The sequence below is a fragment of the Triticum aestivum genome, chromosome 3A (genome assembly GCF_018294505.1).
Source record: "Triticum aestivum cultivar Chinese Spring chromosome 3A, IWGSC CS RefSeq v2.1, whole genome shotgun sequence".
Classification (NCBI taxonomy): Eukaryota; Viridiplantae; Streptophyta; class Magnoliopsida; order Poales; family Poaceae; genus Triticum; species Triticum aestivum.
The window spans coordinates 53,260,750-53,285,475 of NC_057800.1; the positions used below are offsets into that span (position 1 = coordinate 53,260,750).

At 48.3% G+C, this 24,726-nt stretch overlaps 1 protein-coding gene across 1 annotated transcript; it reads left to right on the top strand.

Annotated features, from left to right (window-relative positions):
* The first annotated feature begins 1,443 nt into the window (after nt 1-1,443).
* Nucleotides 1,444-20,850, top strand: LOC123056753 (zealexin A1 synthase-like). The gene is made up of 2 exons (XM_044480037.1): nt 1,444-2,226; nt 20,215-20,850. The coding sequence occupies exons 1-2, from the start codon at nt 1,444-1,446 to the stop codon at nt 20,848-20,850; spliced, it is 1,419 nt and encodes a 472-aa protein (XP_044335972.1).
* Nucleotides 20,851-24,726: the final 3,876 nt, after the last annotated feature.

The following is a 24,726-nucleotide window of genomic DNA, read 5'->3' on the forward strand; positions in this document are numbered from 1 at the left end:
TAAGGAAGGCAGTATTTTTTTTTACCTCAAGATCTTGAGTCCCAAGTAGTGATTTGGTTACTGGGGAGAAAATTCGGTTACCGCCCGGTAATCGTGAATCCCGGCTGGTACCCCACAAGAAATCGTTCTACCAAGCAAAATACCTCAGATTTTTGAATTTTAATGATTTTTTTGGATTCAAATCCATTAAAAAATTGTTCGATAATTATTTTTCGGGTTAGTAACCGGAATTCTCGGTGCCCCATGAGATTATTTTGCATCAAGAAATACAAAACCTTGATCCCAAGACCACCCTGATCTTTTGGGTGCCAAACGACATCCCATTTCACATGGTTGTATTTCTTCTTTTCACTGTAGTTTTTGCAAGAATAAATTGGAGCTACAATAGTCCAACCTGTGCAGTATTCCTTTTAGAATTGGGAAATGATTATGATCAATCGGCCGATTCAGCGTGGCGCGTCCGCCTCCACTGGCGCGTAGCGCGTGTCCCCTGTGGGCCCATGCACCACACTACTCCTTTCTCCCTTTGTCTCAGTCGAGTTGCTCGTTTTATCCCATCTAGATCTCCTTTTCTCTCCCATCTCTCTTTGTCATCTCTCATGCCTGGTCATGGGTGGCTAGCAATTCACGCGCATGGAGTGGTCGCCTGGACTATGTGAGGTGCCGCAACTCGTTGGGCCGTCGGCCACTTCCACCACGACCGTCAGCCGCTGTAGGTCTGTTGGCTGCTGTGGAGCGCATGGCACGACCCCACCAACCTCCTCCATGCAGTTCCCAATCATCACCATCTGCCTCCCGGTTGCAATTAAGGGCAAAGGTGACGAACGACGGCAATGCTGCTGTGACATGCGTCTGCAAGGACAGGCACCATTTCTGCAGCATCATCTCCATTGCAAAAATTGCTGCAACATTACATATGTTGCAAAAAGGCGAAGGCAACTTTTTTTGCTAATGACCTATGTTGCAAAAGTTTTCTGCAACATGACCTCTGTTGAAAACATTTCTGCAACACAACATTTGCTGCAAAGGTTTCTGCAGTATTACCTCTATTGCAAAATTAAAGAACGCCGCTTGGCCACACGATCTAATGGCTCGTGACCCGGCATATTTTTTAAAAAGATCAGCCGGCGGACGCATAGCACACCCCTTTAGAATTTAGAAATATAGAAGTAAAATTAAGATAGTTTACAAAGGATCAACATATTATCTATAATAAACAATCTTAATAAGTAAATGGGGTGCACTGGATTTTCCAAGACTTGTTAATTTCCTTGTGTTATGTATTGCCCAAAAGGAAAAAAATGAAACATCAACCAAAAAAAGAAATTAAGCAGCAGCGTGGCAGCTTTATTGTCTCGATGCCGGCCGGGAATATTGGTACTAGTACTATATATATACGAGCCAAAGCGACAATCACATTCGCAGCTAGCACAAAACAAACCAATGGGCCAACCGCCGGGGCCGTGGACGTTGCCGGTGATCGGCAGTCTGCACCACATCGCCGGGCAGCTCCCGCACCGGGCCTTGCGTGACATAGCGCGGCGCTACGGGTGGCCCGTCATGCTGCTCCACCTCGGCGAGGTGCCCACGCTCGTCGTCTCCTCCCGCTCCGGTGCGCGCGAAGTGATGAAGACCCACGACGCTGCGTTCGCCTCACGGCCCCTGAGCTCCACCGTGCGCGTGCTCACAAACGGCGGGCGGGACATCATCTTCGCCCCCTATGGCGACCACTGGCGAATGATGCGCCGGATCGCCGTGACCGAGCTCCTCACGGCCCGCCGAGTCCTCTCCTTCCGTGCTATCCGGGAGCAGGAGGTCGCCGCCATGCTCCGCGCCATCGCTGCCGGCGGGGAAGAGGTCGACATGCGCGCGCGGCTGTCGGCAATGCTGGCGGACAGCACGGTGCGCGCCGTGATGGGGGACCGCTGCAGGGACCGGGACGTGTTCCTCCGAGAGGTCGACCGCGCTAACGAGCTTGGCAGGGGGTTCAACCTGGCCGACTTGTGGCCGTCGTCGCGGCTCCTCGTTTGGGCCAGCGGCGCCGTTCGCCGCGCCGAGGAGTGCCGTGACACTGTGTTCGTGATCCTCGACGGCATCATCGCCGAGCACTTGGAGAGGATGGACGGTGTTGGAGACGACGATCAGGACCTCATCGATGTTCTCCTGAGGATACAGAAGGACGGCGGCGGCGACCTCGACATCGACTCTATTAAAGCCGTCATCTTCGTAAGCAATCTCAGTTACATTTATACTATACTTAATAACGTCAGTAATTAATCCCGTGCTGGCGAATTTCAGTGTTTACTGCATGTAATGTTTGTACAAAATCATAGACATAGGGTAAACATAGTAAACCATTTTTATATGCTTAATAATGTATTTTTTGAGAAATACTACTCCCTTAGTTCCAAAATAGATTACTCAAGTTTGTACTAACTTTAATACAAAATTAATATAAAATTAGGTCATCTATTTTGAAATGGAGGGAGTACTTGTTTAATAATATTATCAGTCATCAATCCCTTTCTCACGAGTTTCAGTGTTTAATCATAGAGACGTAGGGTTGACTAATGTTTAAAAAAAGAGACGTAGGGTTGACTTAGTAAAACATTTTCAGAAATTATTTTAAACTTCTCAAAGCTTTTTCTTGTTAGCCCTAGGAGGGAACGAATTAAACTACTCCAGTCAGTTTGTGCTTAGAGCACGATAATCTAGTTGTGTCATGTCCAAGCAACTTCTGATTGGTAAACTCATGTAGGAGTAGCAAATTTATGAAGCATGCATGCATGTATATTGAGGGGATTCAGTGCATATATCGTTTGTCCTTTTTCGAACGGAAACATGATGGATCTTGATTATAATTTTGCAGAAATGTTGAGCACATATACACTCCCGTCATCTATGAATTTCTTAGGATTCTCTTTTTCGATTATATATTTTCAGGACTAATTCATATATATGTAATAGTAGTATTTATTGTGAACAAAATCATTGTCAGGACCCCGACTCGATGTCACATAGATCTAGCATGTAACACCTCATATCACTTTGCGGCCTCACGCACGGTATTCCCACGGGTGTCGTCTTACTTTTGCCCGGGACCGTTTGCGCCTTTTGGCACACGTATATGATAGTGTAGCTAGCATCCATATGATAAGGAGCCCGGGCTGACACGGCTAGTCGTAAACCCAAAGTGGCACAGACTTACAGGGACAGGCATCCATGACCCAGCATCGAACGTGTCGGTCATCAGCAAGTGGGTCCGGGCTGTAGCACTGGGCTAGCAGGACTCCGGTAAACCGGGCTGTAGCGGGCTAGCAGGACTCCGGTACTCAATGCGTGACATTTCCCCGAAGGGACAGACACAGGAACGAAGAAGGACACATGCCGGCCAGCCTAAGTGTTCCGGAGCAGTAGCAAGCTACCATGGCTCAGTGGTAACACTAGGAGACATTTCCCGGTAAGAGAGGCTACTAAAGATAAACAACTAGATAGTCAGATCTCACACATACCAAGCATTTCAATCATACACACAATATGCTCGATATGTGCAAATACAACAAGGCATCACAACATGACTCTACGACACAAGTACTTTATTTAAGGCTCAGAGAGCCATACATAACATACACATAAGTACGGGTCACACGACCCAGCATTCAAGTCATACAGTCATACAAACCAGCAGCGGAAGTAACTTGTCTGAGTACAGACAACTAGTAAAATAAAAGAGGCTTGGAAAGCCTAGCTATACTACGTGGTCCTTCACAAGCTCAGGATCACCACCTGGGCCTTAGCCTACTCATTGATGTCAACGTCTACGAAGAACCCATCAGAAGGGGTTGCAGCGTCTTCTGTAAAAATGTAAATTATAGCAACATGAGTACAAAGGTACTCAGCAAGACTTACATCAGATCCTACATACATGCACATTATCAAGAAGGGTTGGTGGAGTTATTGCAGCAAGCCAGCTTTGACTCTTGGCTAGGCTATCCTACGAGACTCCAACTTGAAATGGTTTTGCGCACACGAGTCCACTACTCACCACTTCAATACACTACCGAGGATCCACCTCCGTCTTCCTACGGAAGAGCCATCCTCGGCACTCACACTTATCTTGAGGCTTTTAGTAGTTTCCATTTACTTGTCTATGAACTGTATAGGCAACCAAGTAGTCCTTTACCGCGGACGCGGCTATTCGAATAGATCATGATAACCCTGCAGGGGTGTACTTCTTCATACACGCTCTCACCACTTACCGTCGTTTACACGACATGTACTCGGCAACCTTCAAGCGGAAGCCCAACGTGGGTGTCGGCCACGACCTACCTAATCACCTAAGTCTCTAATCCAGGTTTATCGCCTATCCAGGTTCCATCCGCAGGGAGTCCGGCCGAGGTTTCCCATACGGCCCCGAACGATGTGTACAGGGTTCCCGAGATACCTAACGGGTAGTCGGTACACCGTGCCACGTACCTACCGCATCACAGCCCACCCCTACGGTCAGCGCTGTCCACGGCCTCCAGTAGGCTACAAACACCAGAAACTACTTGCAACTCCTGGATAGAGAACTAGGGTGAATAAGAAGCCGAGAGGGTCCATTGGTTTCGGGCCCAATGTATGGTAGTAGCTGATTCTTAAATCACACATACAGATCTCAGTGCTTAAGGTCGGCTTCAATGAAACAACCCACCATGTACTCCTACATGGCCTCTCATCGATACCTTTACCAAATCGTGTTCACCACACCACCCTCATTACCGACATAATCATTTCACTCTAGCCCATCACCCAGATGAACCAGACCTGACACGACTCTAAGCATAGCAGGCATAGCAAGGTAGGAACAACACATACATATGGCTCAAACAACTCCTACACATGCTAGTGGGTTTCATCTAGTTACTGTGGCAATGACAGGTCATGCAGAGGAAATGGGTTCAACTACCGTAGCACACAGCAGTTTGAAACGCGTTGTCTTAATGCAGTAAATGAGAGCAGGAGCGAGAACATGGGATTGTATCGATATGATCAAATGGTTGGTTGCTTGCCTGATGGTTCGATGCACTGATATGGTTCTTCGCTAGGGTAATCACGGTACTCCTCGGAGGCAGAACCTGCCGCAAAGAACACCGATACACAGCCATCACCAAACAATGTGCGACAATATGATGCATGCATGAAACATGGCAATATGAGTGTGTTGGGCTAATGCAACTAAGACCAGAAGGGTTTGAACCAATTTGAACCAAAGATTCAAATTTCAAACTCATACATGGCCCTTTAAAGTGTTTTATCTTGTTCTGCATTAAACAGCAAGTTAACTTGTTTAATCATGCATGAAAACAGTACAGATGGATAGATTGGATTTTTCTGATCATTTTTCATATATAACTTGTCTGATTTGGAGTTACAGATTAAAAGTTATGAATTTTTGAAGTTTAAACTATATTCTGGAATTTCCTATATTAGAATAAATCCAGAAATTAATTTATTGCGTCAGCCATGCGTCAGAATGACGTCAGGGTCAACGGAGACGTCCAGGTCAAACCTGACTGTGGGTCCAGGGTGTCAGGGTAATTAGTTTAGTTTAAAGTTAATTAAAACTAACCCTATTTAGTTAACAGGGCTGGGCCCCACCTGTCATTGACTCATCGGGGTCAACCAGGGCCCACCCGCGGTCAAAGCCAGGTCGGCTGCACCGGCGTTTAGCCGCCGGCGAGCCCGACGCGGCGGCGGAAGTGGTTTTGGCCGTTCCGGCAACCAAACGAGTCGCGGAGGCCATCGGAGTGGAGCTGAGGAGGAGCCGCAGCTCTTGGTGGAGTCCGTTGGGGTCGGGGTGGCCGGAGTTGGCGCCGGCGACGACTTTGGCGGCCACCGGAGTTCGGCCGAGGGCGAACTTGATGCTAGAGGGGTCGGTGAGGTGCGGGGAGTAGCTGGTTAGGTGCTATGTGACGTGGTGAGCATGATGGACACCAAGTTGTGGCCGGAGGGTGACCGGGAGCACGTCGGCGACGAGCTCCGCGGCGGTGGGTGCGGTTGAGCTTCGGGAGGTCACTACACAGCTCGGGAGCAAGAAAAGAAGGGAGGGGAAGATGGTTAAGCTCACGGGGAGTTCGACGAAGCACTTGGTGCGGCCGGGGACGGGCCGGAGCGACGACGGCGTTGAAGGGGATCTCCGGCGACGGCGGTTCGGTCGAGGTCGATGCGGTGGGCTCGGGCCTTGCGAGCGCTCGGGGCTCGGCTTGCTCGAAGGAGAGGAGGGTGGCGGAGCTCCTGGACACGGCGGCACGGCGTGGGGTTGACGGAGGGCGTGGCTACGGCGAGGGGGTGGCGGCGATGGCGTCGGCCATGGCGGGGGAGCGCGAGAGAGAGGAGTTGGGGGAGAATGGAGGTGTCCTGGGGGTTCACGGCTCGGCGTGGAGTTCATCCATCCAGCAACGAGGCGAGGAGGTGAAGCAGGGCGACGGCCAGCTGCGTGGCGCACGCTGCGGCCGCCGTCGGGCACCTGCCTGCCTGCCTGGCCGGCAAGCAGCTCGCTGGCGCGGCGCTGGGCTGGGCCGGCAGGTGGGCCGGGTGCTGGGCGCCAGGTAAGTTTTTTGTTATTTCTCCTGTTTTCTGTTTTTTTAATTCCTCTGCAACTTTGTTGAATTATTAAAAATACTTAGGCAACTCCTAAAATCACCAAACTACTCCTGGTCCATAGTTGGATTATTTCCAACATGAAACATTTTAGTTTGGAGATATTTGAGCATTTGAAATATTTTATATAATTTTAAATGCCCAAATTCAAATATCTATGATTTAATTCAAAGACCCTAAGATGGCCTAGGAAAATGTGCACCACTTTTGGCAGAGGTTCTGAACCAAGACAAAAATGATGGGCATTTTAGAAGGGCATTTCAGGTTCATTGAAAAAGTTTTTAGTAAACCCTAGTTGGTTTCAGAGGGGGCTGGGGGTTCTGTCATCCCCATTTCAGGTTTCTGATGAAAGAATAGACATGATGCAACACTCTAATGCATGAACTAGCTAGGGTGTGACAACTCACCCCCACTCAAAAGAATCTCGTCCCGAGATTTGGGTTCCTCCGGAAAGAAGGCGGGATACTCGAGTCGAAGACGATCCTCCCTTTCCCAAGTTGCTTCATCCTCAGAATGGTGCGACCATTGAACTTTGAGAAACTTGATATTATGACGTCGAGTGGTACGCTCGGCCTGATCGAGGATACGAATGGGGTACTCTCGATACGTGAGATTATCTTGGAGATCAAGCGTTTCGTGGTCCACTCCACGGATAGGATCCGAGAAGCAACGCCTGAGTTGAGAAACGTGGAAGACATCGTGGACTCTGGAGAGATGCGGAGGTAGTTCCAACTGGTAGGCAACTTCTCCTCGTTTAGCGAGAATACGAAAAGGTCCAATGTAACGGGGAGCCAATTTGCCTTTGATACCGAAACGATGGGTTCCCTTCAGAGGAGTAACCCGAAGGTAAGCCTTCTCGTCAACCTCGAAAGTCATAGCCTTATGTTTTCGGTCATATTGACTCTTTTGACGAGATTGGGCTGTTTTCAACTTTTCACGAACGATGCGAACTTGCTCTTCTGCTTCCTGGATCATATCCGGGCCAAAGAATTGTCTTTCCCCGGTTTCTGACCAATTAAGGGGTGTTCGACACCGTCGTCCATAGAGAACTTCAAAAGGGGCTTTACCCAAGCTAGATTGATAGCTGTTGTTGTAAGCAAATTCGGCAAATGGAAGGCATTTCTCCCATTCCATTCCGAATGAGATAACAGAGGCTCGAAGCATGTCTTCTAGGATCTGGTTGACGCGTTCTACTTGACCACTTGATTGAGGGTGAAAAGCGGTGCTAAAGGAAAGGCGGGTTCCCATAGCATTTTGGAAACTTTCCCAAAATCGAGAGGTGAAGAGACTTCCTCGATCCGAGTTAATTTCCAAAGGAACACCATGGAGAGACACTATTCGGGAGATGTACAAGTCTGCTAACTGACTAGCAGTTATACTCTCACGAACAGGTAAGAAATGGGCTACCTTGGAAAGACGATCGACCACGACGAAGATAGCATTATTCCCTCTCTTAGTTCTGGGAAAACCGCTAATGAAGTCCATACCAATTTTATCCCATTTCCATTCAGGAATAGCTAGGGGTTGAAGGGTGCCTCAAGCCGTTGATGCTCTGCTTTTACACGACGGCAGACGTCGCAGTTAGCAATATACTGAGCAATTTCTCTCTTCATCCTGGTCCACCAGAACCTCTGGCGTAGGTCCTGATACATCTTGGTACTACCGGGATGAATAGTGAGAGGAGATTCATGAGCTTCCTTAAGGATCAATCGCCTCAGGTTTCGCACCTTGGGAACCACTAGCCGATTCCCAAAGTATACGACCCCTTGATCATCAATGGAGAAACAATTCGCAACTCCTTTCTTGATGTTTCTCTTGATGCGGGAAATTCCCGGATCTACCTTCTGTGCTTTGATGATCTGATCCGTAAGGGTAGGTTTCGCCACCATGGTGGAAAGGAATCCTTGAGGAACAATGTGAAGGTTAAGCTTCCGAAATTCCTCATGGAGAAGTGGTTGACTTTGTTGTAACATCAGGTTGTTACAATAAGATTTACGACTTAGCGCATCAGCCATGACGTTGGCTTTCCCTGGAGTGTAAGTTATTCCTAAGTCGAAATCTGTGATCAACTCGACCCAACGTCTTTGCCTGAGATTCAAATCCGGTTGGGTGAAGATGTACTTCAGACTTTGATGATCAGTGAATATCTCGCAACGATTACCGAGGAGGTAATGTCGCCAGGTTTTAAGTGCATAGACTACAGCTGCAAGCTCTAGATCATGAGTAGGATAATTCTCCTCATGTGGGTGCAATTGCCGTGAAGCGTAAGCAATTACGTGTCGATCTTGCATGAGAATACAGCCTAGTCCTTGTCGCGAGGCGTCGCAGTAGATAACAAAGTCCTTAGAGAAATCTGGCGGTACTAGTACGGGAGCAGAAGTCAGGCGTCTTTTCAGTTCCTGAAAGCTGTGCTCACATTGTGGAGTCCATTCGAACTTTTTATCTTTCTTGAGGAGTTCGGTTAGAGGTTTTGCAACTTTGGAGAAATTTTCGACAAAGCGACGGCAATAGCTCGCTAAGCCCAGAAAACTCCGAACTTGCTTGACCGATTCAGGTGGAGTCCAATTAAGGACGGCTTGAACTCGCTCAGGGTTAACAGCAATACCTTTACCAGATATTACATGACCCAGATAGGTCACTTCTGACAACCAAAATTCACATTTAGAAAATTTGGCATAAAGACGATGTTCTCGAAGTTTCTTCAACACTAGCCTTAGATGTTCGGCATGTTCTTCCTCGTTCTTGGAGTAGATGAGTATATCATCGAGGTAAACCACGACGAATTTATCCAAATACTCCATGAAGATTGAGTTCATTAACCGAGAAAAGGTGGCTGGAGCGTTGGTTAAACCGAAGGACATGACGGTGTACTCGTATTGGCCATAACGAGTAACAAAGGCCGTTTTAGGAATGTCCCCGTTCCTGATTTTGATTTGATGGTAGCCCAACCTCAAATCCATTTTGGAGAAGACTGAGGATCCAGCGAGCTGATCATACAGGTCGTTGATCCTGGGGAGCGGATATTTGTTCTTGATTGTGACCAAGTTGACAGGTCGATAATCTACAACCATCCGGTCCGTACCATCCTTCTTCTTGACGAAGAGGACGGGGCAAGCCCACGGAGATGAACTAGGTCGGATGAAACCCTTTTTCAAGGACTCATCGAGTTGTTTCTTAAGCTCGGCTAGTTCTAGTGGTGCCATCTTATAGGGTCTTCTAGCAATCGGGACGGTTCCTGGAATGAGGTCTATTACGAACTCAACATCCCTGTCAGGTGGAACACCTGGCAATTCCTCTGGGAAGACATCCGGGAAGTCACGGACTACCGGGACGTCCTCAAGGTCTGGCAAAGGGCTGGCGTTAAGAGAATATAACTGTCGCTTGGCTATTCGGGTCAAGACATTGACTATCTTCCCCGAAGGATGGGTGAGTTGAACAGTCCTAGAGAAGCAATCAATTTTGGCATGATGGGCTGACATCCAGTCCATACCCAAGATGATATTAATGTCTGAAGATTTGAGAGCTATCAAAGATGCAAGGAAAACAAGTCTGTCGACTTGGATTTCATTTCCATGACTTACCCTGGAGGTTTGCCATTTGGATCCCGGAGTTTGAATTACCATAGAGGTGGGCATCTCACAAAATGTGGTGTTATGCAGACGAGCATAGCTCTCGGATATAAATGAATGAGATGCTCCTGTATCGAAAAGAACAGATGCCGGGTGGCAATTAACAAGGAGCGTACCGAGAACGACGTTGGGATCCTCTTGAGCTTCTTCGGCAGAGATACAGTTGACATGGCCACGTGCAGCGGTGGCCGGCTTGGCGTAGAACACTTTCCCTGTCGGCTTGCCACGGCCAACAGCTTTAGCAGATTGGTTGGGGTTGGTCTGGGGACACTCGCGCATATAGTGGCCAGATTCCCCACACTTAAAGCAAGTCACGGAACTGGTGCGTGGAGGAGCATTGTTGGTTGGACCACCATAGGGCTTGGCTGGTGCAAACTGTTGAACGGGGCGAGGCGCCTGGAAGGATGGCCTCGGTGTGAACCTGGGTGGCAGGGCAGTGTTAGGCACCCACACGCGGCGCTTCTGAGGACCAGCACCGGATGAGGAACCCACGTCACGGCCATGCTTGCGTGTTGCGTCATAATCAGTCTGACCAGTCTCAGCACTGATGGCCTTGTTAACAAGCTTCTGAAAAGATGTGCACTCATGCAGACGGAGGTCGCGGCGAAGCTCAGGACTAAGTCCCTTACGGAACCTTGCTTGCTTCTTGGCATCAGTAGAAACTTCCTCAGTTGCATATCGTGCGAGGTTACCGAACTCCCTGCTGTAAGCATCCACAGAGAGTCGGCCTTGAGTGAAACTGCAAAATTCCTCACGTTTACGGTCCATGAGACCCTCCGGAATGTGATGTTCACGGAAAGCCTCGCTGAATTCAGCCCAAGTAGTGACATGGTCCGCTGGGCGCATAGCTCCATAATTCTCCCACCATAGACTGGCGGGGCCTTCAAGATGATATGCAGCAAAGGTGACCTTGTCAGCCTCAGCTACTAGCGCAGAACGCAGTTTGTGAGAAATACTGCGAAGCCAGTCATCAGCGTCGAGAGGCTCGACGGAGTGGTGGAACGTGGGTGGATGTAACTTGATGAAATCACTGAGTGACACCAAGTTAGTCCTCTGATGGTGTGCTGTGTTCTGTTCAATACGCTCCAACAAACGGTTGGTCTCCCGCTTGTTTCTCTCGGCTTCCAGCATAACTTCGGCTAGGGAAGGAGGGTGAGGCGGGTTTGCATTCCCGACTTCACTGCCTTCGGCCTGCTCTTGGGAAACAGGGTTATTGCGCGTGTTGACCATCCTAGGTAAACAAGACAATGATTTGGTCAGAATAATAAGATTCCGACATAGAATACAGAATGTAAGGAATAACTCGGAATGCAAGATGATCATCCGTATGACATGGTAGATACAGAAACTGCTCCTTTTATTCCATCGTCATACACACCATACAAGGTTTAGTACAAGACCAAACAAGGTACTATTACGGTGAAAAGAAGATTACATCACATCGGAGGCACTCCGAGCTCCTATACATTATTTTTCTACACCTCCGGAAGGCGGTACAAACTAGGTCATATCCCACGAGTCACGCAGGACGATAGACGACACAGCTAGTACGAACTAGTGATACTACCACTAACTCAGACCGATCCGTAGTAGTCCTCGTAGAAGTCACCTCCATAGCCGGGAAGCTCAACATGATCATCCGGGAACAGACGATCTCGCGGAGCTTGTGGACCATAGGGGCTAGGATGAGGTCTTGGACCAACAGACGGTGGCCTGCGGGGACCACGAGGTGGGGTGATGCCTCCTACATCACGCCAACCCATCACGTCTGGCAGAGCAGATCTCACAGGATAGAGATCGCGCATATCCGAATATCCAGCTTGCACAGCCGGTGCAAACCGAGTCAAAGTGGCCCAATGGTCAGCACGGGTATTGAAAAGCTCTAGCCTCAAGGCCCGATTTTCACGGTCCTTATCCTCGAGCATCTCAGCAGTGGTGCGAGTCCGTGAATCCTCCTGAGTGGGGTCAGCATAGATAGCCTGGAGATACCCTTGTGCTCCCGGAAGTGATGCTGGCATATACCGGAAATCAGAGTCCCGAAATAGGCCAGTCCTGACTCGCATGATGGTCATCATAGAGTAAGCGGCATCCTGCACAGCCATCTCAATAGTAACCCCGAGTCCATAGGAGCAGTGAAGGGGCTCGGTGGATCCAGGATAAGATGGAAATATCCTGACAGTGCAAAGATACTGGCTTTGGTTAAAGTCTCGAAATTGCTCTTCGACCGTGTACTCAGGATACCAACGGTATCCAGCCTCAGTCATTACCCTGACCAACATGGCAGTATGGCCGGGTACATCTAGGCATCGAGTCAGGCGAACCACTTGATTGAGGTCGCGAGTGGCCATCTGAAAGCACAACCATAATGCAAAGGCATTAGAATTTCTAGCAAAATTTTGACAGCATAACAGCTGTAAATGCTCAAAAAGGATTTTGAGACATTTGACAAAGGATTTCATACACACTCAACAACATCATATCAAAGTTCTGGGTCCATCATAGCAACATAATGTGGTAGTAGAACTGAACTAGGCTTGTATCCATCAACCTATAAGGTACTACTGATTAGTAACACGTGAACCTGATAGAGAGAAAAGATCCTAATTCCTTAACCCCCAGTGGAAGAATAGACTGACTCAGATCAGAATGTCATAAGATAAAGGAGTAAAAAGAGCCTTACGTTCCAACCCACAAACAATTCCCCTACATCTAACTAAAGAATTTCTAGACTCAACATCGACCAGTTTGGCTTGGAGAACCTACAGGCAGTCCGGCTCTGATACCAACGCTGTCAGGACCCCGACTCGATGTCACATAGATCTAGCATGTAACACCTCATATCACTTTGCGGCCTCACGCACGGTATTCTCACGGGTGTCGTCTTACTTTTGCCCGGGACCGTTTGCGCCTTTTGGCACACGTATATGATAGTGTCGCTAGCATCCATATGATAAGGAGCCCGGGCTGACATGGCTAGTCGTAAACCCGAAGTGGCACAGACTTACAGGGACAGGCATCCATGACCCAGCATCGAACGTGTCGGTCATCAGCAAGTGGGTCCGGGCTGTAGCACTGGGCTAGCAGGACTCCGGTAAACCGGGCTGTAGCGGGCTAGCAGGACTCCGGTACTCAATGCGTGACATTTCCCCGAAGGGACAGACACAGGAACGAAGAAGGACACATGCCGGCCAGCCTAAGTGTCCCAGAGCAGTAGCAAGCTACCATGGCTCAGTGGTAATACTAGGAGACATTTCCCGGTAAGAGAGGCTACTAAAGATAAACAACTAGATAGTCAGATCCCACACATACCAAGCATTTCAATCATACACACAATATGCTCGATATGTGCAAATACAACAAGGCATCACAACATGACTCTACGACACAAGTACTTTATTTAAGGCTCAGAGAGCCATACATAACATACACACAAGTACGGGTCACATGACCCAGCACTCAAGTCATACAGTCATACAACCAGCAGCGGAAGTAACTTGTCTGAGTACAGACAACTAGTAAAATAAAAGAGGCTTGGAAAGCCTAGCTATACTACGTGGTCCTTCACAAGCTCAGGATCACCACCTGGGCCTTAGCCTACTCATTGATGTCAACGTCTACGAAGAACCCATCAGAAGGGGTTGCAGCGTCTTCTGTAAAAATGTAAATTATAGCAACATGAGTACAAAGGTACTCAGCAAGACTTACATCAGATCCTACATACATGCACATTATCAAGAAGGGTTGGTGGAGTTATTGCAGCAAGCCAGCTTTGACTCTTGGCTAGGCTATCCTACGAGACTCCAACTTGAAATGGTTTTGCGCACACGAGTCCACTACTCACCACTTCAATACACTACCGAGGATCCACCTCCGTCTTCCTACGGAAAAGCCATCCTCGGCACTCACACTTATCTTGAGGCTTTTAGTAGTTTCCATTTACTTGTCTATGAACTGTATAGGCAACCAAGTAGTCCTTTACCGCGGACGCGGCTATTCGAATAGATCATGATAACCCTGCAGGGGTGTACTTCTTCATACACGCTCTCACCACTTACCGTCGTTTACACGACATGTACTCGGCAACCTTCAAGCGGAAGCCCAACGTGGGTGTCGGCCACGACCTACCTAATCACCTAAGTCTCTAATCCAGGTTTATCGCCTATCCAGGTTCCATCCGCAGGGAGTCCGGCCGAGGTTTCCCATACGGCCCCGAACGATGTGTACAGGGTTCCCGAGATACCTAACGGGTAGTCGGTACACCGTGCCACGTACCTACCGCATCACAGCCCACCCCTACGGTCAGCGCTGTCCACGGCCTCCAGTAGGCTACAAACACCAGAAACTACTTGCAACTCCTGGATAGAGAACTAGGGTGAATAAGAAGCCGAGAGGGTCCATTGGTTTCGGGCCCAATGTATGGTAGTAGCTGATTCTTAAATCACACATACAGATCTCAGTGCTTAAGGTCGGCTTCAATGAAACAACCCACCATGTACTCCTACATGGCCTCTCATCGATACCTTTACCAAATCGTGTTCACCACACCACCCTCACTACCGACATAATCATTTCACTCTAGCCCATCACCCAGATGAACCAGACCTGACACGACTCTAAGCATAGCAGGCATAGCAAGGTAGGAACAACACATACATATGGCTCAAACAACTCCTACACATGCTAGTGGGTTTCATCTAGTTACTGTGGCAATGACAGGTCATGCAGAGGAAATGGGTTCAACTACCGTAGCACACAGCAGTTTGAAACGCGTTGTCTTAATGCAGTAAATGAGAGCAGGAGCGAGAACATGGGATTGTATCGATATGATCAAATGGTTGGTTGCTTGCCTGATGGTTCGATGCACTGATATGGTTCTTCGTTAGGGTAATCACGGTACTCCTCGGAGGCAGAACCTGCCGCAAAGAACACCGATACACAGCCATCACCAAACAATGTGCGACAATATGATGCATGCATGAAACATGGCAATATGAGTGTGTTGGGCTAATGCAACTAAGACCCAAAGGGTTTGAACCAATTTGAACCAAAGATTCAAATTTCAAACTCATACATGGCCCCTTAAAGTGTTTTATCTTGTTCTGCATAAAACAGCAAGTTAACTTGTTTAATCATGCATGAAAACAGTACAGATGGATAGATTGGATTTTTCTGATCATTTTTCATATATAACTTGTCTGATTTGGAGTTACAGATTAAAAGTTATGAATTTTTGAAGTTTAAACTATATTCTGGAATTTCCTATATTAGAATAAATCCAGAAATTAATTTATTGCGTCAGCCATGCGTCAGAATGACGTCAGGGTCAACGGAGACGTCCAGGTCAAACCTGACTGTGGGTCCAGGGTGTCAGGGTAATTAGTTTAGTTTAAAGTTAATTAAAACTAACCCTATTTAGTTAACAGGGCTGGGCCCCACCTGTCATTGACTCATCGGGGTCAACCAGGGCCCACCCGCGGTCAAAGCCAGGTCGGCTGCACCGGCGTTTAGCCGCCGGCGAGCCCGACGCGGCGGCGGAAGTGGTTTTGGCCGTTCCGGCAACCAAACGAGTCGCGGAGGCCATCGGAGTGGAGCTGAGGAGGAGCCGCAGCTCTTGGTGGAGTCCGTTGGGGTCGGGGTGGCCGGAGTTGGCGCCGGCGACGACTTTGGCGGCCACCGGAGTTCGGCCGAGGGCGAACTTGATGCTAGAGGGGTCGGTGAGGTGCGGGGAGTAGCTGGTTAGGTGCTATGTGACGTGGTGAGCATGATGGACACCAAGTTGTGGCCGGAGGGTGACCGGGAGCACGTCGGCGACGAGCTCCGCGGCGGTGGGTGCGGTTGAGCTTCGGGAGGTCACTACACAGCTCGGGAGCAAGAAAAGAAGGGAGGGGAAGATGGTTAAGCTCACGGGGAGTTCGACGAAGCACTTGGTGCGGCCGGGGACGGGCCGGAGCGACGACGGCGTTGAAGGGGATCTCCGGCGACGGCGGTTCGGTCGAGGTCGATGCGGTGGGCTCGGGCCTTGCGAGCGCTCGGGGCTCGGCTTGCTCGAAGGAGAGGAGGGTGGCGGAGCTCCTGGACACGGCGGCACGGCGTGGGGTTGACGGAGGGCGTGGCTACGGCGAGGGGGTGGCGGCGATGGCGTCGGCCATGGCGGGGGAGCGCGAGAGAGAGGAGTTGGGGGAGAATGGAGGTGTCCTGGGGGTTCACGGCTCGGCGTGGAGTTCATCCATCCAGCAACGAGGCGAGGAGGTGAAGCAGGGCGACGGCCAGCTGCGTGGCGCACGCTGCGGCCGCCGTCGGGCACCTGCCTGCCTGCCTGGCCGGCAAGCAGCTCGCTGGCGCGGCGCTGGGCTGGGCCGGCAGGTGGGCCGGGTGCTGGGCGCCAGGTAAGTTTTTTGTTATTTCTCCTGTTTTCTGTTTTTTTAATTCCTCTGCAACTTTGTTGAATTATTAAAAATACTTAGGCAACTCCTAAAATCACCAAACTACTCCTGGTCCATAGTTGGATTATTTCCAACATGAAACATTTTAGTTTGGAGATATTTGAGCATTTGAAATATTTTATATAATTTTAAATGCCCAAATTCAAATATCTATGATTTAATTCAAAGACACTAAGATGACCTAGGAAAATGTGGACCACTTTTGGCAGAGGTTCTGAACCAAGACAAAAATGATGGGCATTTTAGAAGGGCATTTCAGGTTCATTGAAAAAGTTTTTAGTAAACCCTAGTTGGTTTCAGAGGGGGCTGGGGGTTCTGTCATCCCCATTTCAGGATTCTGATGAAAGAATAGACATGATGCAACACTCTAATGCATGAACTAGCTAGGGTGTGACAATCATGTATTAGTACTAACATAAAATGTTTTTGTTACGGATGTCATGAGGACACCATTTTTTGCTTGATGATCATCATCCAATCTATTCATGACATTCTGTCAGCCTGGATGTGAGATATCCATGACCTCTATACTAGTACATTTTTCATGGAACCTCGTCAGAGGAAAGGGTGTTCCTATGATTTCGTTAAGAAGAAGATAGTTAACCTGGTTTATAGGAAAAAGTAGGCCCTAAACCATACAAACATGGTTGATTATGGGATAATCGCATAAAAACAATAAGAAATCCCTAATGAATCTAGACACCACAATCAATCACAAACTAACGATCAAGGGCCAAAGAGACCCGACGTAAGGGAGAAGAAGCTCTTTGGAACACCTTCAGGGAGGAAATGGTGGTCGTGGGCGCCAATGGCACTGGCATAATGCTTCGTCTTGCTCCATACTCCACCACCCCACCATCCTACCAACCCTGTGGAGGGGATCCGCCCGCACCCGCAACCGGAAACCTAGCTAGCTACGACCAACAATGATCTAGTGTCAGGATAAAATCCTCGACAACGTTTTCAAGAAGGAAATAGATGCATGTGGATGCCTCCGCTGCCGATACGAACCCCCGTCCACCAAAGCATATGTCCAAAGCCCGGACACCTTCCACCTCGACAAGCCTCTTGGGAGGAGGACATGCCTCCAACATACTCCAAAGTAGCCTAAGCACGAACGAAGTGGCAATGGCAGACCACGCGAAGTATAAGAAAGGGCGAACCGCCACCTGATGCCTCTCCTCCGCATCATATGTGACCACACCAAGGATACTAGCCTCTCGCCAAGGGCAGAACACACCCATGAGGACTCCACCAATGTGAGGTATCCACAAACTACCAGAGCACCCACCGGCGAGCCCTAGCCCTAAGACCCCTTTTCTCTCATTGTGGCATGCCACAAGACACCGATGACGAATCTAAGCGGGACCCTAGATCCACAGCTCAGAACCATCCTACAGCAGCCAGAAGTGGCAGTCACATCGCTAGAGGAAGAGGATTTTTGCCGCTGCCATTGCTCAGAAAACGCCATCCTAAGCCACCTCGTAATCCCCAGCAAGACGGCAAACACCATAGCGAACACCTCCTCCATGAGCAGCATTGCCAACCCCGGCAGCACAAGCCACCACCAAAGTTCAACCATGCGCGCAACCACACACTAGCTCGGACAACCACTGCGCAACCACAACTAAAAGAAGTCGACACCGCCCACCAAGGGTAGTCAGAATCACGATTCTATTGTACAAATTCTACGATTTTACGATCCAGACTAACCCTATGATTTTATCATTTGGTTAGTAGAATCTACGTTCCTAAAATTTTCATATATAGTTAAAATTCTATGTTTTGTGACCATACCATTAGAGCTCCGATATGATTTAAGACCATGATACTAACTACCTCAGACCACCTGCAGCCCCCCTGCACCTCAACAGACGGTTGCCAACCACGACCACGCACCCAGGTCACGCGCCCATATTATGCCCGCATCCGCGACCACTACCGTACGTAGTTGGGTGTCGCGCCACCATGCCCAAAGGATGCATCCCCCCACCCACCCCTATGACCACCACGTTGTAGCACCACGACAAGGAGAACCACCACTACCGAGCAAAACTTTGACCCACAACACCGTGAGGAGAGAAAGCCTCACCTCCGCTATCGGCGGAACGGGCATAGCCTAGTCGCATCTTCTGGCAGCGTGAGGAGGGTGGACAGACGATAGTGGGGGAGCACTAGCGGCGGTTGGTTGGGGAACCGCCAATGTCACTCCTGGGCGGAGCGACTCAAGGGTCTGTCTCTTCCATTCCAGAAATTGTCAAGTTATGTCACAATAAAAGAGACGATTTGTACTTGTTTTCTGTTTTTTCTTTTTACATTTTTTTTGCATTTTTCTAGTAAAGGAAGTCTATTGTTGATTCCTTGGAATTTATCACATATTTGATGCTAGATGACATTGATTTTATTTGTTTATTTATTTCATATTTCTAGATGCTTTATTTACTACTTATAGGGGATTCTATCGTTGCAAGTGTTCTATGGGTGTTGATGGGTGTTAATCAGGACATTCATTTTTTCTTGATGATAAGCATTAAATTTAATTTATCGCAATATTTTGTTCAGTACACACACGAGTTCCAAAATATATGACGCTTTGGCAGGCTAAACTTATTACTCCCTTCGTCCCATAATATAGGAACGTTTTTTAAACTAGTCTAGTTTCAAAAACGTTCTTATATTATGAGACGGAGGGAGTACATCTAAAGAAATCATTTGTATTTCTTTGCTCTTCCTTTTATGTTTTTTCCATCAAATATGTGAACTCGAAGCCTATTATTGCTTCCCTAAAATTTATCACGTATATGACAAAAGCTTATAATTAGCTAACGAATAGCTTATAATTAGCTTATCCAACAAGCTAACAGAAAGCCTATAATTAGCTTTTCCTAATTATGTGGCAAAACTAAGGGCATATATAGTATTAGCATGAAATATGAGCATAGGACGAAGCTGCCACCGGCCATTACTTGTTGTCAACTCCTCGCATGAGTCTCCTCAACGCTTCACCTTCTGTCGGGTAACTGCCAATGAGACGCTCATCAACATGACGGTTCAATCAGTTAGCGTTTGTGTAGTTCTCTTCTGCAATTGATATGTAGCTTTCCAATCATTAAAACACTTCTACTGCCTACTAGTTTTTTTCGGAGACTCCTGTTCGTTGTTCAGAGTGGTAGGGTAGCATAGTCTAGCCAGACACTTATGACCAACTCGCATATAATCTGAACCATTGAAATTTCCTTTATATAGAATTGACGGCTTAGATCTATTTGCTTGTAAAATTAATGTGGTGGCTGGGAAGATGCCTCCAGTTAGTAGATAGATAGATTCACCATATTCGATAGATAGATAGATAGATAGATAGATAGATAGATATAATACTAAACAACTTCCATGAATTAATCTGGTGGCTTGAGTGAAGATTTCTGTATGAGCTTGATTGTTTAGTCGGAGTCAGCGCACAGCATAGTAGATTTGTCAACTCAGAAACAATATAAATGCAGGACATCTTTGCCGCGGGCAGCGAGACATCATCCACAACACTTGAGTGGATCATGGCGGAGCTGGTGAAGAACCCGAAGGTGATGCATCGGGTCACAACGGAGGTTCGCCAAGCTTTCGAGGCGGGCGGCACGGTGGTCGAGGAGCAGCTCGCCAACCTCGTCCCGTACCTGCAGCTCGTGATCCGGGAGACGCTCCGACTGCACACGCCGCTGCCGCTGCTGCTCCCCCGAGAGTGCCGGGAAGAGGCAGGTTGTCGTGTGCTCGGATACGACGTGCCGCAGGGCACACAGGTGCTGGTGAACGCCTGGGCGCTCAGCCGCGACGAGCGGTACTGGCCCGATGCGCCGGAGGAGTTCCGACCGGAGCGATTCGAGAAGTCGGAGGTGGATTTCAGGGGAGCGGACTTCGAGCTCCTGCCGTTCGGTTCTGGGAGGAGAATTTGCCCTGGCTTGGCGTTTGGACTCGCCAACGTGGAGCTCGCCCTTGCTAGTCTGCTGCTGCACTTCGACTGGGAGGCGCCGGGGCTGGATGATCCTGCAGGGTTTGACATGACGGAGGCCTTCGGCGTCACTACAAGGCGGAAGAATGGACTCGTGTTGCGCCCTGTCCTCCGCGTGCCATTGCCAGGTGTCTAGTTGTAATTGTCATCTGTATTTTATTTAGCTCATTGGTTTGGGGTTGCTGAACTTATTTACAATCTGCCACGAAGTAATTCTCAAAATAATTAAAACATTTGACAAAATATTTAATCCACCACACCAGAAAATTCCATGACTTGAATTTTTTTACGGGTCGGCTTTACGGCATCTGATATGGCGCAGCTCCTTCCGGCCCTCCAAACTTAGATTTGCAACTTAAATTGATCTAGCATAATGCATTTCTTTGCTTTTGCAACAACATTAGATACAAAAGACATCACCAAATCTTTGCTAAAATAGCAAAATCAAAGAAAACAAGAACCACAAGTATGCATTTCAGAAGATTTCCAACTTCCATAACTGCTCCCACAAGTTGGACTAATATCTTCGCCATGCATTCATTGTCGATCTGCGGATTCTTGATTTTACATTCTTCTTTCTTCATCTTTGGTTCGAAAGAAGTAGACGTTGCTTCCCCTCTAGTTGCACATGCAGCCGCATCATTGCCTTCGGTTGTACTAAGGAGATCGCTAACATCTATTAACTTTCTTTCTATCAACAAATCAATGTATTGGCCTTCCCAAAATCAAAATGAGCATCCATCGCCCTACACAAAAGAATGAGCAAGCTCGAAGTGAGCTACAACAATTGAACTAAAAATGAGCTATGAAATGAGCTACCGCAAGTGTACCCTGTCGTTTTCGCATTTGAAGAACACCCATCCGGGGTGCTTCGGCGTGCCCGAAGTGAGCCGCAACACTTTCCGCGTGCAGTCGTCGCACTCTATGAGCGGCATCGGCAAGCCACAAAGACGCTGCGCGAGCGCCGAGCCCGGTAGACGGCCGGACGAATCCATGCCCGCAAACCTTCCGTGGCGGCGGGCGGACGAACCGGTACCTGCAGGCGGCGATGCGCCCTTGCCTGGGCTGCGGGAGAGGCTCTCCAACCACTCCATCGCTTGGGGCAGCAACCGGCTGCCGAAAAAAGCCAAATCCGACGACCTGCGATGAAGTGTCGCAGATCTGCAAATCCAGCGGCCGGCTGACACAGGGGAGAAGGGAGGGGAGGCCTCGTGCGCGTGGTGGCCTTCCGGCGTGCTCCTGCCGGCTGCTTTCGCCGGAATCTTAGGCGGCGGCACGAGGGGGGAGATGAGAGGTGGTTGGTGGGGGAAAGTGCGCGATGAAATGTCCCCCCACCAACCGTTTTCGTTTATATGTAGGGCACCGTAGCCGCGAGGGGGAAACCCGCATTTTTCTGGGTTGGGGTCGGGATTTTGCCGCGCCCCCTAAAATTTTTTGCGGGCCGGGACGAGATGCGGGGTCTGATCAGGCTGGTTTTTCTGCCCCGACCCGTATTTTGGCGGTTATTTTACGGGTCGGGACGGGATGCGGGGTCTGCTAGAGTTGCTCTTAGGCTGTCTTGGTAGATGTTATGAGTAGTTTTTGGTTTACGCTACCTTGGTACTTTGATGGATTCTCCATAAGGAATCTATCCAACTAGCTCTACGGCTCTACCTCCTGTACTTTGTACTCCCTCTATAAACAAATATAAAATTGTTTAGATCACTAAAGTAGTGATCTAAACGCTTTTATATTTGTTTATAGACGGAGTATTTCTCAGCAAAACCGAGTATCTCATACTACGCTCTACATATGGCCGGAAAGTACTCTACCGGTTCTGTGGGCGTGCTCTCGGTCGAAAGTACTCGTCTATGAGTGACGTGTGCACGGTCCCAATACCAACAATCCGTACCGAGCTTTGGTGCACCGTCCATGATTTTCGTAAAGCAGGAAGCAGGTTATGGCATTGGGAGACAAGCAAAACGTGTTGGCAACAACAGGAGAACCGATGTTGATGGCGAGGATGTCTCACAATACCCCAGCCTAGATCATGAGACTATGCCCCGCGTGATGAAAACGAATGTCGCGATGCAGGGGGCCGAGGTCTGGAAAGCCAGCGACCCGGCAGTGAGTGTTGTACCATGTGGGATTTGAAAAGAGAAAAGAAGAGAGAAATCAGATGTGACACATGCCTTTTGCTAAAGTTTTTTTTAACATCAGTACAGACTTAGCGCTCATACATACGCGCATACATTCATCCCTATGAACGCACACATGCACACCTTATCCCTACTAGTATAACGCCCGTGCGTTGCCACGGGCTCTTCAAAATTTATAATCAGTATCTTTCATTTATTATTCCCTCATATTGGGTGATTATGGGGTGCTCTAATTAGAAATACAACAATCAAATATTAGAAAATTTCACCGAACGAATAACAACGAATAATACGAAATCTATCAAACAAATAAAATGAGGTCATATTTTTGGTCCGTCATGCACTTCTGTTGAAAAGTGCCTATCCCTTTTAGAATCAACCCACTGTTTGCTCGCACGCAAAAAAATACATCTCTAAAGTGGGGAACCGATCGGTGCCAAAAAGAACTCAAACTCCTATCCAATCTCGACTTCGTGCTCTTCCAGTTCCATTGATAAAGATGGGACGTCAAGGGTTTCATCATGATGATCTCGAGCAGCCGCCGACATCCCTCCCCACATCTACCCCTACCCCCTGCTGCCGCTTGCACTGTCCTTGCTCCTCGAGGGAGCTAGGGACACAATGTTCTCTAGGATGGGCATGACCAGATCCACGAGGAGGCCACATTCTTCCATGGGAACCCAACCAAGCACACCACCCTCCGCAACCATCCAATCCCGGCCTAACAAAGTCAAGACCCGCCATCGATCCACAAATCAAGCTCGCCGTATCCAGGTTCACTGCAAGTCTGCGACAAGTCTGTAGTCGACATCTTGACTTTGGCTATCCCCACGGAAGAATCATCGGATCCTGCTTACTTTTACCATCACTTCGTCTCTTCCCAAGGCAGCGACACCACTCAGCCAATCACCACCACCGCTTGCGGCTTGCCTACATAAAATCATGAGAAATCCCCACGGCGGTGCTGTAAGATCACCTTGGCGACCTCGACAGTGACCGACTGGTCTAAGATCTAAGCTAGCCGCTCTTTGTAGAAACCAATAAAAGTAGGCATGTGACTCAGATTTGTTCTTTGGTGTGCATGCGTTTCTTGCTGCCCACCAGCTCTTGTCTACAACTCGGCTATCTCTGTACCAGCTCTTGGTCTACAACTCGCCTATCTTCATGCTCGAGACGACCAAGCTCGATGCGCAAGCCGCATACGTCTGCTAGAGCTATATCCAGGCCCTATGATTTTTGGATCACTGGCACTATGGGTGCCAGGACCGGAGTCGCCCTCATCCACCAAGTGGATCAAGGAGGCCCACCACCTAGACTCTACATCGCACATTTTGTGTTTTCCTATAAAAAGTAAAGAACCTTCTCTAATAAACGTAAATATAACCTTTTGGTTTTATAGTCTCAACTTTCCTACACTCCAATACCAGAAGGATTTCTTGGTTTTATTTAATGACCTTCTTGAATGTCATTCACTTAGAAAGGTAGTAATACAATCTGTGATATTAAGGCAAATTATTAGTCATATTAAAGTGCAAAAGGCCCTATAGGAGTCAAAGCATGACTTTTATGGTTATACTGTAATTTGCAAGATCTGAGATTTGTGCAAGTGTACAATTAGAGAAGAGCCAATTAAATAGATTTTCACATTCAGAATAGTACGATTAGCAATAGCACTTCAATTTTTTCATGTTTGATCAGCTTGCTAGGTGGTTATCACTAAGCATGTTGGAACGATGAGCATAACCTAACTTAGTTCAGTACGTGTTGCTGCAAATTAGTTCAGTACGTACGAAGCTGTTGCTAATTTCAATGCCTGGCTGTTGCAAGTTTCTAATGAAAAAGTACTTCAGGTTAAAGGTCAGAGAATATACACT